We start from the raw sequence: 14,056 nt of genomic DNA on the forward strand, positions 1-14,056 counted from the left end.
GTAAAATTAGTGTGCATCTAAATTGTAAATATGTAATAGTATATTTATATATAATTTACTAAGAGACATAAGACTGTTTTTATTTTTATATGGCCATGGAGAGCGAAGAATTAAATTTAATTTTAAACTATAGTTAATATATTTTATTTTAGGTAAATTAAACACATATCCATTAATTATCTTTTACTTCAACAGTTTTTATTATTTCATTACTAAATATTAGATGAAAATTTGTAGGTACTGTCACTTTTGCGGTGTAATTTTTATAGCGCTCATGACGTTTTGGTCGCCATTTTACTTATATTTAAAGCACTTTAGCACTGCTTAACTTTTAAAACATAAGTTTGGTTAGACGATACTTGCTTGATTTATATGTTAAAAAGAGGTAGGTATTACTAGTAGGTAGTAATATATCAGCTATAGGGTCATAAAGTTTCAAGATAATTTAGATACAGTAAGATTCTGCGATTATGGGGGTTTTGGTTTTGAAGAGGCTAGAGATTCTAAGTCCACTCCTAGATCCTCTGAAGCTATTCAATCTTTCTGAAGTAAATGGTCGATACAAGAAAGAGCTAGCAAACATGATGAAACTCAAGTTAAATGTTTTAATTAGAAAAGAGCAATTGAAACAAGAGAAGTTGAATACAGGTTTACTAACGTGAAGAGTTGAAAATATTTGCTAGCAACATGCAGGAATTCGCAGAAGTGGCCTAGAGGTGTATGGAAACAAAATAAATACCTACATTGTTTGTATAATATCGCTTTAGTATTGAAATTGTTATGGGGTATGTATAAATGAGCTGAAAAAATCTAAGATCAGGGGGAGCTGCATGTAATTTAAAATAAAACCAATCAGCTTATTTAATTGTTTATTCCCTTAATCTAGAAGCGCAGCCGGTGCGGGAACTGGCTGGAGCGGAGTCCGAAGGCCGACTTGAGGTACCCGCGCAATGTTTTCTTGTCTGCGCGTGCGCCGATCGCCTTGATCACCGCCTCGTCCACCGCCTTTTGGTCGGTCTTGCGCTGCTCTGATGGAACGTATTTCTGGAAATAAAGAAAATTATGTTAATCTTCCTATTATAAATGCGAAGGTATATGGAATGTTTATAGAAGTAAACGCGTAGGTAAGTTACGTAACGGATTTGGATGAAATATGACAACGATAGGCGAAGTCCGAGATTAACAAATAGGCTGTTTTAAAAAAAGCTACGATAAATACTAGAGCCGTGTAAAGTAGAATGCATGTAGTAAGTAGTCTTATTCCAGGAAAGGTCTTACATGCAAGCAGTAAGTACTTTATTGAACAACAAAGCATGGAATAAGGATTGACATAGAGTCAGCCACCACATTGTCTCTTTGTTAAATTGTGATACTATTTAGATAACACTTCTTTTGTAGACATAACAGAACCTACTATTTTAGCTTGTTAAAGAAGGTACAAGTACTAGCAATTTTAAAGACTTGGATCTTGAAAATTATACATTTTTGAGGTTCTTTGAACAAAGCATAAGTCGCGAAAGGTGATGTTTTACGAAAGGGAAGGCGACACAACATAATAATGGTACTAATATGCATAAATGTGGTCTGCAAGTCCGGCTGGAATCAGGTTAAACGGACTCTCCTCCACTGCATAACATTGTTACTAGTTATTTTGGTCTAGCCTGTGTGGCCCGGGTAGATAAATACAAATCCTTGTTTATCTGACAGCTAACTGAATTGAAGTTGTATATCAAAATTAACCAATCACAGTGCTCATTTTAATTATGCCTATGCATTACGATGGCAGCCATTCAAAAGCACTGAGTAATATACCTTTTATCATAAGATTTGTTACTTAGCACAGTAACATTTGTGAATTTGGGCAGTAATCTATTAAACTAAGCATGTAGAACTCACCTCTTTCTTAGAGGCAAAGATGTCCTCTCCGGCCTTGCGCTTCACACTGCGCTTGACGCTCTTCTTGTTCTTCTTAAAGTAGGCGTCGTCAAGGTGTGCGGGCAGTTTGAAGTCCTTGAGGTCGATCTTGGTGGAGGTGCCGATCACGTAACGCTGCGGGATCCGGCGTAGGGGGCATGCGTTGAACTGAAATGTAATAGAATATATTGTAAGTATGTATTTTCATTGGAGTTTGCAGAGTCAGACAAGGAAGAGAATGTCTTGTTTATGGTTCTGTTAGACTTGTGTTTCTAGGTTTTAAAATCTTACTAGTTTCTGACAGCAATTATTGGCCTCATTTAGAAACATGCAGGTATTATGGCGGATGTACCGCCGTAAGTTGTGGTTGTAGGGCAGGGTGTGAGAGAACCTTAGTTACTCTTCTTTTTTTTGCCCTCATCCAGAGTACAAAATGGGGTCATCAATAGTCAGCACCATAATGGCAGAAATACACGCTGTATTACAAATTTTATGATTCCATGCTAAATTATTGCAGTTCATCATATTATATATTTATATATATTTCATAAACAAGTTTTAGATAGCAAGAAAATATGCAGACGTTGACTGCCGCAAACAATTTTGACTATATAACAAGCAATCAATGTGAGCCCTACAAATTTTTAAGCTCGCAAGACTTGCACCAAGTCAAAAAAGTAAATAGACCTAAAAGTTCTTGCGCAACATATTGCTGTTAGTTTAAAGTCTAAGCTATAAGACATTAGCACTCACCGCGAACGGTCCGGTGACCAGCAGGAGTCCACTGGGCAGCACTCCGACGAGTACCACGCGCTTGCCGGCGTGCCGTCCGGCCAGCAGGATGCAGACCGTGCCCACGGTTAGGTTCGGTCTAATCCTGCGCACGTGCTTGCTGAACCTCTTGCCGCCGCTCTGCTTGCGGATCCTGGGAAAAGGAGAGATATTACTTTATGCCTTAATCGGGTGGCTATAAAGACCGGAATAAATGTATTTTTAAGCTATTTCTGGCCGTTTTTGCTAATAATTGCCAAAATGATAAAATATTGGCTATAGTATTTGGCATAATACAGGATCATTTTGACATTATGTTAATAAATGAAAGAATATTATACTCCTTTACACCATGTAACATCTAACCCCCTTATTCATAAACGTTTTTATCTAAGGATGGAGTAAAGCTGTGATAACAAGCCTGTTGCAAAACGGCACTGAGAAATAGACATAGGGCCGTTGTAATTGGTTATTATTGTTGTATTTCAATATTAGCCAATCACAATGGCCCTATGTCTACACACTGCGAAGACTGCCATGCCGTCAGCACTGAGAAACAGACTTGTTATCACAGCCTTACTCAGTTGTTAGATAAAAAAGGTCTATGAATAACAAATATTTCCACCATAAATCCCAGTTGATTTTTCAGATTTTTGGTCATTATATTTTTTAGTGCAGATGTGGCGTGTCCGAGTGAAATTAACATACTGTGATGTGTTATTTTCAAGCATATAAAAGCATGTGATTTCATTTATTATTTATTTATCTTATTTATTTATCTCTGTATATTTTGAATTTGTTTTTGAGTTTATTGCATTCAGAGACATGATATATGTAAGCATATTTATAGAATGTATAGTCTTAATTCATGTGAATTTGCTTTTAAAATAACAAAACACTGTTTGTCTGCCAATGTCATAGCTGTATTGCATGCACAGCACAACCACACACTTGACGTTCCAGGTTCATATCAGACAGTGATGTTAAGTTTTCTGATCAGCTCCAATTCTGAAAATTGTGCCTGATATAGCAATAGGCTCACCCCTTACCATATTGTGGGTGGAACTCACATAGCGAAAATGAATGTTCTAATTGCACCTCTACCTCTATTGAGGATAAAGGTGTGCTGTGTTTATTTTGTTTAAAACACTCACTTGTCTTGCGTGGGGTAGAAAGACTTCCTGCGCTTGAGCAGCACGGTACGGGTGCCTCCGTTCTTCTCACCACCAATCTGTTTCACCACAGTCCTCAGCTTTTTGGGCTTGGGTGCTTTAGGGTTCTTCTTGCCAACAAACTTGTACTTGGCCTGCAAAGTAAAACAATATTTAAAATGTCATAAGACATGTTTGCTGCTAACTATTTATTAAAATTTACGATTTCAAAGCCACAGACAGTGAGTTATTTTTATTCAAATACAATAAGTAGGTATGGTTATAAAACATGTGAATGGATCATATTTATTCTTTTTTAAATTTAACAGCAAATCACCCACAAAACAAAAATTATAAATTTAACTTATTTTACATCTAAGTACATACAGAATACATACAACATAAAATCAAACACTTTTAACTTGTGCAAGTTGTGTTGTTTTGAGGTTATCCAATATGTACAATAGTGTCTGTTATGTTTGCTTCCAGAATGACAACAAGACTCATTTCACATTGTGAAATATTAATGTTTTCATTATAGCGGAGATTAAATAGTGCCTAATCACTAATAAAAATATCCCCTAATAATGAAATGCTTTCACCTCATTCTTATGTTTATGAGAAATAACGTTACACATAAACTCATGACAAATGGATTATGAGAATTTTAGATTAAACAACTCATGAACAATCTATTCAACAACGTGTATTTGTAAACCTACCTTCTTGTGGAACATCTTTGATTTCGAGAAGCGGAGAACTCCATTTCCGAGGTCGTAGTTCCTTGGTTTGCCAACTTTAGCAACTTTAGCTACTTTAGCCTTCGCAACTCCGCCGGCCTTCGCCGCAGCGGGCTTGGCCACAGGCTTCGGCTGTGGGGGGGCCATGGTCTGTGGACAAACAAATACAACCTCCAATATCTGACCACCTGTGTTGGCACTTAGGTTATGTACGTTTATAACACTATCCTTGCAAACAAGTGATTAGGCTTTCGCTAGTATTCAGCGCGTGATCTATAATACCTAAATATGACTAAATTACGAGTATATGTTCGCAAGCACATCAAAATCACAATCACTCGCCTAAACGTCAAACTTTAGTTTTCACCAAAATAATATTTTTAACACTGGATATATGAAAATATACCACGAAATCACTTGTTTGAAGGATACACTGCTTTTATCATACATTTTCACGACAGAATTTGTTGAATATATAACTATTCAAACGGATTAATTTTCATTGAAAACAATATCAACTCACATTCCACCCGGGTTCAAGAAAAAGAATTTTTTGTAGAAGATTTTGTCTATGGTTGAAGTGGATAATGATGTGCAGCTGTCAAAAAACCGGTAAATGTTTGTTACCGGTTATTGTAATAGAACTCACTACGCCGATATTGTAATAGAAATTCATATAAAGTTTTTTTAATACATGGTAGGTATTGAAGCAAATAAATTAATAACTTATATTTAATTTAAATAAATTTTATTATCTATGAAATAAATTGAACATAGCTCGGATAGTTCTTTGTAAATTCATTATGTTAACTGTCAAAAGTAGTAAACGTCAAAATTATTTCAGTAATGAAAAATGGCTTCTCTGAGGAGCCCGTCTCCGCCGTCGGACGGTTACAAAAGGTTTAGTGATGATTTCGCAAACACCAGCATCAACAATTACGGCTCGAACATCACAAGTAAAAGAGAAGCTTAGATTTTTTTATGCACCGTAGCCGCAAGAATATTTATGTACGCTTTTGTTGTTAACAATACATTTTGTAATTCATTTAACACTTTGTTTTTAATTCCTTCACATGTTTAAAGCATTAACTCGCTGTTCAGTGCTAGTGTTGTCAAACGAGATCGATTAACTGATCATCTAACGTTATACGCGGATATATGACGCAGAGTATGAGTCACGAACTACATAAAACTAACCATGTATAAAATAAACAATATAGCTTGACCCCGATTCCTTTAGTCACCATAAAGAGCTTACAAAGCTTGTAGACTACCGACACTGCATGGCTGTAGATAATTTGCTTATTGAACATGATTGGTTGAAGGTCAGGGTGCCAGGCCATATAGTTGCACTTTATCCCTAAGTAAACGCCTTGACCTACTAAAAAAAATACGAAAAATAATATAATCGATGGTTATATTTTTTTTTATATAGGCAATAGCCAATTAAAAGATTTTTTTTTTAAATAAAAAATACTTTTACCTATGCATGCTAAAATAAGCACTGGTTTTGCACATTTCACGCATGTAATCTGATTTATTGCATATCTTTGTTCAAGTCCACAATGTTAATATTTGCGGACTTCAACACAGTGCACTACTTGAGGCATCTGACTAACACTAGATAAATCCAACCAGTACTTCTAGTTCAATCAAACATACTTGAATCGTTACGCGTAAATGGTTAAGGACCACAGATCTGCGACACTTGAATGTTTTGACAAATTCACCTTTTTGATTTTAGTGGTAAAGATAAAAAAAAATATATATTTTAAGTAATTTTACAATTGACGATACTAATTAAAAAAATGTAATATACTTAGAAATTTATAAAATGAATAACTACGATTTACGATGATCGTTACTTCGGGACTCTTTGAAATAAGGTTATTATATGTTAGGCCTCTCTGAACTACGTTGCTGTGCCCTGCAGGGTCCACGATTAGGTACTTATCTTAATATTTAAAACCTATATTTTAACAATCGTGGAGTGCAATAAATTGAATCATGCCATGCCGTCAGGCGGTCTCATGTGGTCTGATAAAAATACATTGATCTTGCTTGGTGTTAACTCCTTGGTGGTCTTTCATTGATACAATTTATTCCAATCTTGAGTAGTGCCTTTAAACATACTGTTTGAAACGACCATTCCGATTAAATTCTTGTTTACACTGAGTCATTCGTTAAATGATAGTTTTGCTTTTAGGTATTAACACTTGAAATAACGTTACGTAGGCGGCAAGACGCGATCGTAGTAGTCAATTAAGAGATCGGTCCATTTTTGGCAAAAATAATCGTTATCAATATTACGCCGAATTAAAAACTATAATTTAAATATTTTTAATGTCAACACCGGTGTTTTGAATTTTGTTAACACGTATGACATGCACCAAGAAAATTCGATATTTAAATCGAAAAAAGAAAGTTCAGGAAAAGACATTCTGTAGTCATAACGGCTCTACGTTCTAGATGATGTACCTACTTACATTCGCAAGTTCCGTTTTAAAAACAAAGGTAAAAGGTTTAAGTTTTAATTCGTTTCCTATGGCAAAAAGTGTGGCACAATTCTCATTGAGTATTTAGCATCACGGCTAAAGGTGAATGATCTCGCGCTCGCCAGCGACACCAAGACGTACGGATGCAAAACAAAAAATATCCGTACATGACGTAACGCTTATTTCTAAGATATTTGCGGCAATACTAACATTGAGGATTTTAAAACCCTTGCAAAATGATAATAAATTAATGCACGCACCTACCACCTGAGTTGTGACTTTTGTTTTAAATAATGTTTTTTAAAAGAACTGTCTTAATATTTATTGAACAAACTATGCAACATGCATTCCATATTTCATCGAACTTGATTCTTTTAATTATTTCTTCGCCTTTAACACTACGATTAATGATTAATATTTCACAATGACGTATGTCGTCAATGATAGGCAGTGGTTAAACTAACACACACAAAGTTCCGTAGTTTACCGAGATTATTTTTATGAGTATAGGGTGTGACGCTGTCATGTTCTCTTCTATATTTGGAGTAGTTAATGTAGATATCCTTTATGGATATAGATAATTTTGGCACACATCAAGTTCTAAATTAACATATCTATGTATCAATTTTTATTCTAGAAAAGTCCATGCTGAGACATAAATACTTATTCCAGGAAAACTCAAACTAAGGCAGACTTGGAATCAAACTGTTTTATAAGTTGCAAATAAAATAAATGTACTTATATATAGATGTATTGTCTGTGTGTGTAGGCGTTCATTCGTCACGGAAACTGTACTTGCTATAACATTAACTCTCACGCTTTTTATTTGTCTAGACTTCATAGACAATAAATCCTTTAGTTATCTAAAGGATTCTCTAAAAACATTACCAACAATGACGGGAACGGCTAGTATTTCTCAACTTTGGCTTAAAAGTAGCATAAGTCGCGCTCCGGCTCAATTTATTTGCGTGACCAAGCGTGACTTTAGCTTAAATTATATTAGCATTTTTGTATTCAGTGAGTGAATTAAAACTACGTAAAATTTTGCTTATATCTATATTAAGGTCAAGTTTTTGATTAAAATTTTACCGACAGTGTTACGGAAAAGTGTTTACATTAAATCATTTTGATTGCGTTAGTAACAATAAACTATAGCGGCGATAGCCTAGTTGGTTGTGGAATAGACTGCCGAGACGAATGTCTGCAGGTTCGAAACCCAAATGCACCCCTGACTTTTTTAAAGTTATGTGTATTCTTTGTTAATTATCGCTTGCTTGAACAATGAAGGAAAACATCGTGAGGAAACCTGCGTGCCTAAGAAATTCTTCAAGACTTTTATCTACCAATCCACACTAGGCTAGCGTGGTGGACTAAGGCCTAATCCCTCTCAGTAGTAGAGGAGACCCGCGCCCAGCAGTGGGCAAGTATACAATACAGGGCTGATATTATTGCGTTGTCGATATTTATAATCAGATCATGATTTATTTTGTGCTGCATTTTATTTACTTAGTTCGCGCGTATTTAGAGCACCGCATTGCTAATGATGTAAGGAAGCGACCGTATTCACGTGCTAAGTGTGGGGATGCTTAACTCTAATCAAAAAAATATACTTCCAAACAATATCATACTGATAAAAATAAAGTAATCAAACAAAAAAAAAAACAAAAATTGCCTCTATTGTTTATCACATGAAAAAAAATAAAACAGCACGTGTTTTTTTTAATCGAAATCCAGGCAAAGGTAAAATATTTTTGCGGCGTAAAAATCGTGATCAGTGATAACATGATTCATCAATTATTTTCCTCGTAAATAAAGTAATTAATACAAGTTCCGCGCTATTATTGAGTCATTCAAGTAATTTTCGCTTGGAGTACGCGTTTCCTTGAACGACTCTCGCTGATTGATAGTGCGTTTAGCATTTATCATTTTATCAGACGTGTACACGGTTCCTTATCGGCAGTGCAGGGGTAGACAACATTTTATTCAATAGCAATTATAAAAAAAAAATAGGCTGATATTATAAAAATGTAAATTATTGAGACGTTTTAATAATTCGTAGAAGGAAACTTAGAAACCGCTAAACGAATTTGGGTAAATTTTTGCACATAAATGGATCATAATTTCTAAATTGATACACAGACTATATTCCGAAAAAATACACAGCGGGATTTTTTCTAGGTTAAGTGGTCTACATAGGCGGTGGCATAAGCAACACCAAGTGAAAATATAAAAATAAACTGTTTTTAAACAGCCTTTCGACTCAAGTTGTTATTTTTCAGATCAGTGGGTATACCTGATGCGTGGTACATTAACTGTATGTAATTTACATTTATTGACATGGACGTGTCAAGAGCCCAATTGTATATTTTACAAGATACGCGTTGGGATATTTTTTATTGACATTCAAGTATATTGCATAGTTACTTTATTTACATCATCCATATATGTTATAAAACAAATTCCCCCGCTACGTATGTCTCTCTGTTAGAACGCGATGAACTCAATAACTTCCGAACGTATTTTCTTACGGTTTCCACCAATAGACGAAGTTATTTAAATGAAAGATTTATATGTATTGAATTATAATTTATTAACGTTTCGTAAGACACAAAAATATTACAGGCATATATATATACTCTGCTACCCCTTACAAAATGTGAAGTTTCGGAAGGAATTAATATTATTATGTCCTATTTTAGTGGGATCGGTACAACATTCGTTCTAGCTATACTATTTTTTTTACGACTGGCCATCTGCCTTACCAGGACGTTAATCCTCTTTGGATCATGGAACCTAAAAAAAAAATTCGCAGAAAGTATTGATCGTCTTTATATTCATTGCTCACAGCTAAGTGTATACAAGAGGTAGGCTACTAAATCATTACAAAAAATATCTTTGTAGCTACAAGAATACGTGAATAAAATTATATTGAATCCGAATGGACACAATTATTGCTAACCTATTACCAAATGAAAGTTACTGCAAGCCGTCGCCTCACTGATTTAATTGCACCATAATTAAACCATTGTTGTTTGTTAATCAATCGTAAAGACTGATTTAGCTATAAATTAACCGTCTAACATCTGTTACATTAAGACAAGATAATGCTTCCAATATTGCCTGCCTTTTGGATGCGTTAAACGTATACTAGCAATATATAATCTCTTAGTAAATAATCCCCATGTACATTCGAGATGCGTTTAAACTTTAACAATATTTCATTATTTCTTTAAACCTGCGACTCGCCGCAAGTTCAGCAAGCTTCAAAATTTGCAGAAGTCACTTCGCAGTGGTTATTTACACGTAAAAATCGCTTCCGAAAGATAACTTTGCAATTTTTTTTGCTATCTAAGCCCCGTTTTATACCGTAATTATGTTACGTAGTTTCAAGCTTTAACAACTCTCTTTGAAATGTGACGAAAAATTATACCATGGTTAAAATGTGTGCACAGAGCGTAATATTTAATAGTAATATAAAACGGAAATGTTGTGTTAGTCACGGTATAAATTTGAATAGGCCGCGGCGTATGTTTACATAAATCACGGGAACAGCAGTAATATGAAATAATTTGACAGCTATATTTTTTTATATGGCATTCGCTAAGGACAATCTTGATATTATGCCAATGAAAAAGTTGAAACCGGACTGTTTAAGGTGGTAGCTCAAGGTCCATTTTCATACATTTTGTTTCGGCTTTAATCTGGGTAACTAAACAAGTATTGGCAAGTAAAGAATTTAAATTCACGTCTAGTTAGTGATTAGTTCTCGCAGTTGAAGAAAAATGTAAAAATAATTAATAATCATGGATATTTCTGCCTTTAAAATTTCGTCATATTAAATTTTAAAGGCCGAAATATCCATGATTATTAATTATTTACATTTTTCTTCAACTGCGAGAACTAATCACTAACTAGACGTGAATTTAAATTCTTTACTTGCCAATACTTGTTTAGTTACCCAGATTAAAGCCGAAACAAAATGTATGAAAATGGACCTTGAGCTACCACCTTAAAAATAGAATCGGAATTATCGGGAATTTCGAAATCAAAAGATCGGTAATGGTTATATGGAACTAGTTTTTTTGTTATAACAGAATGATAGTAAAGTTAGGGCATATGCCTACGACGATTTTTATACAGCCGCTCCTTGTGCGTATTTATTGCGCTATTTACCTTTGTAAACGTACAGTTTCGAGTTTCTGCGTCGCATTTACTGCGTTTAATTGCGTTTGAAGTGCGTCGAAATACTTTATGTAGAAATATATCAAATTATAAAATTATTGCCCATTCTGCTCAAGGTCAATGTAACTTTTTATGGTTGATATTTCAAAGCTATTGCTTTAAATCGATTTGGTACTCTAGAGATTATCCCCTACAAACAAGCACACATTACTTACTCAGAAAGGTGTAAATATTTTTATGCGATTAGGAATTTCGCCGATTTTAACAAATTTATAGGGATTTTAGCGTTTTGATATGATTACAAGGTACACCGCTACAACCATTGACGGGTACAACATGATTAAAAAATGTTGACTAATGAGATATCTTATTCTTTCGCCTTTGAATGTTCTGGTTTTGATCCTCGTCGAAGTTAATTAACGTCGTTCGAAACAGTCGTTCATTCAATCTCGTAGGTTCATGTCGTTAGGGAGATTTTCCGAGATAATATCGCGCTGCTTTTTAATCTAAGAATTGAATTTAAGGCTATAACAAAATTTTGAAGCGACAATTTTGAAGGCGATTTAGTTGATGGTTATCAATTTGAAGAAATTGTAGACATAGCTTTAATAAAAACATATATTATAAGGGTGGATACCAGCTTTAATTCGCTCTTGTATCGTTGGAGTATGCAAAAAATCGTCCTATATTTTATTCTATCGTCCTTGTTCAAAAAGCGGCGATAGCCTAGTTGGGTGTGGAATGGACTGCTAAGACAAAAGTCCGCAGGTTCAAATCCCAAAGGCACACACCTCTGACTTTTCTAAAATTATTTGTGTATTAATTGTTAATTATCGTTTGCTTTAACGGTGAAGGAAATGATCGTGAGGAAACCTGCATATCTGAAAAGTTCTCTATAGGAATTTTGAGGGTGTGTGAAGTGTACCAAATACCAATCCGCCCAAGGCCAGCGTGGCGTACTAAGGCCTAATCTCTCTCAATAGTAGAGGAGGGCCGTGCCGCAGTGGGACAATATACACGGCTGATATTATATATTTCAGTCGTCCAGGACTACTCCGATTTAACAACCGGTGCTGTCTTTAAGCCAATAATGCAAAATCCGTTCAACCACTAACTGATTCAGCAAGACCAGTATTTATTGAATTAGACGTTTCAATACATTACGTACTTTATCACCTTGACAATACACTTCAACTTTGCTTTCCATTATTAAAGAATTCAGCTGAAAATTGTTCACGACAACTGACCTCCAAGATCAGATATTCAAAAATGTTTCATAAACGATCAGTGCTTTCTTGATTTTTTGTGCATCAGTTTCTAATGTATTATAATGTCTAAGTTAGTGAGTTTGAGTGACACAGTGTATTATTCAATACGGGACAAATGGTACATGTTGAAATCTTGTAAGTTTAAATATTATAGAGATATGCTTTAAAACCAAATGGTTTGCATTACGGGCTTGTGTAACAACATACTTAATTGTGAAAATGTTTAATTTTTCGCGCGATATGGCGATAGCCTCGCTCTCTATCACATCAAGGGACGGAACACACTTGGCAAAAAGAGGGTGCCTGGTTGCGCCTCATACCTCTTCGGGGATAAATGCATGATGTTGTGTATGTGTGTGTATTATGTATCAAATTTCTCTAATGTTTTATATTAGTATTTTTGTGCGGATCTGTCTTGTTACATATGTTACAGCTAGCTAACGCCAATGTACACACGCGTGTTAAGGCATGAAAGATATACTTAGTCAGTGTGATTGTTAATTATTGTAAAGTTCATCTATTGTCTGCGGGTGACGGACGCAACATTGTCACGCATCTCTTTGTGACTTTCTTTTGTGTGAAAATTCCAAGCGTTGTTATTATTTATATTATTCCACATGATATTAAGTAAACACCTTTTAAATTTTTAACTGAATATCTGAGATATATTGGGCTGTTAAGTATGTACTGCTTAGGCCTCAGTTTCATTTAAAATAAATCGCGTTCAATTATTTATGGACATTTTTTTGTTCTAAATTTAAGTGGACTTAAAAATTTCTACTGAGCTCTACATTGTCTATAGTTTACCCGAACTTTTTCTTTTTCGTACCGACTAAAAGCCGGCTTATCGACAAAGCCAACAGCTGGTTACAAAAACTTTCTGCGATTTAGCTCGACCCAACTGTAGTGGTTGCGAAACTGACCTTGTTTATGGCACAATGAGCTATTCTGTAGCACAATTATTGTGCTATCTTGTCTGTCATTATTTAATATCAAGGTTTGTCTGAAATAGGTACGATATTCTTATGCAATGCATATTGTAATATCTATATTGAATATATTTTTCAATTCACTTGTTTAAAACACGTGCTTTTGATACTATGGTCACGCTTCATTTGCCAGGGTAGACTTTGATGGAAATAAAACATGAAGTTATACTTATGAAGGAAAAAAATGCTAGTCGATCAATACTTTTTAATTTCAAAATTATGAATATGATAGAATTATTAAAAAAGCAAGTTACAAATATTTGGCGGCAATGATTTTATATTTTTTATCAATGTCATTTCAGCCTTAGGAAAGGTTGCACAAAATAGGTTAGAATGTCTCAATGTTTGTTGAGGATAAAGCCTTTCCCGCATCAAACAGCTAATTACCGTTACATTACTCGAGCAAATGATTTGTATTCATACGCTGACAATACCGTAACTTGCAGATCATCTATCATAACGCCAATAACTACAAATTGTGTGCAAATATTCAGTCTTACTTATAAACTTGTTTTAGCGTTAAGGGGTGCTTAAGAACTGTCAAAG

The 14,056-nt window shown here is 34.7% G+C and overlaps 2 protein-coding genes across 4 annotated transcripts in view; one reads left to right on the top strand and one right to left on the bottom strand.

The window, feature by feature from the left end:
- Nucleotides 1-856: 856 nt before the first annotated feature.
- LOC115455702 (60S ribosomal protein L6) lies at nt 857-5,187 on the bottom strand. 2 transcript variants are annotated; one of them, XM_030184369.2, is made up of 6 exons: nt 5,100-5,187; nt 4,559-4,726; nt 3,840-3,991; nt 2,668-2,839; nt 1,897-2,082; nt 857-1,044 (listed from the first exon to the last, which is right to left on the bottom strand). In XM_030184369.2, the coding sequence occupies exons 2-6, from the start codon at nt 4,721-4,723 to the stop codon at nt 883-885; spliced, it is 837 nt and encodes a 278-aa protein (XP_030040229.1). In that variant the 5' UTR covers nt 4,724-4,726; nt 5,100-5,187; the 3' UTR covers nt 857-882. The 2 variants fall into 2 exon arrangements, with proteins under 2 accessions (XP_030040229.1, XP_030040231.1); XM_030184371.2 differs by having other exon boundaries at nt 5,025-5,124.
- A 201-nt stretch (nt 5,188-5,388) lies between these two features.
- The window catches only part of LOC115455701 (two pore calcium channel protein 1), a 34,239-nt gene continuing 25,571 nt past the window's right edge, over nt 5,389-14,056 (top strand). Inside the window, exon 1 of one of the 2 annotated variants that reach the window (XM_030184368.2) lies at nt 5,389-5,532. In XM_030184368.2, the coding sequence (XP_030040228.2) occupies nt 5,430-5,532 (103 nt within the window). In that variant the 5' untranslated portion in view covers nt 5,389-5,429. Of the gene's footprint in view, nt 5,533-12,509; nt 12,657-14,056 lie in introns of those variants that run through there. The other variant, XM_037436745.1, reaches the window with a different exon arrangement.

This window comes from Manduca sexta, chromosome 9 (assembly GCF_014839805.1).
Source record: "Manduca sexta isolate Smith_Timp_Sample1 chromosome 9, JHU_Msex_v1.0, whole genome shotgun sequence".
Lineage (NCBI taxonomy): Eukaryota > Metazoa > Arthropoda > Insecta > Lepidoptera > Sphingidae > Manduca > Manduca sexta.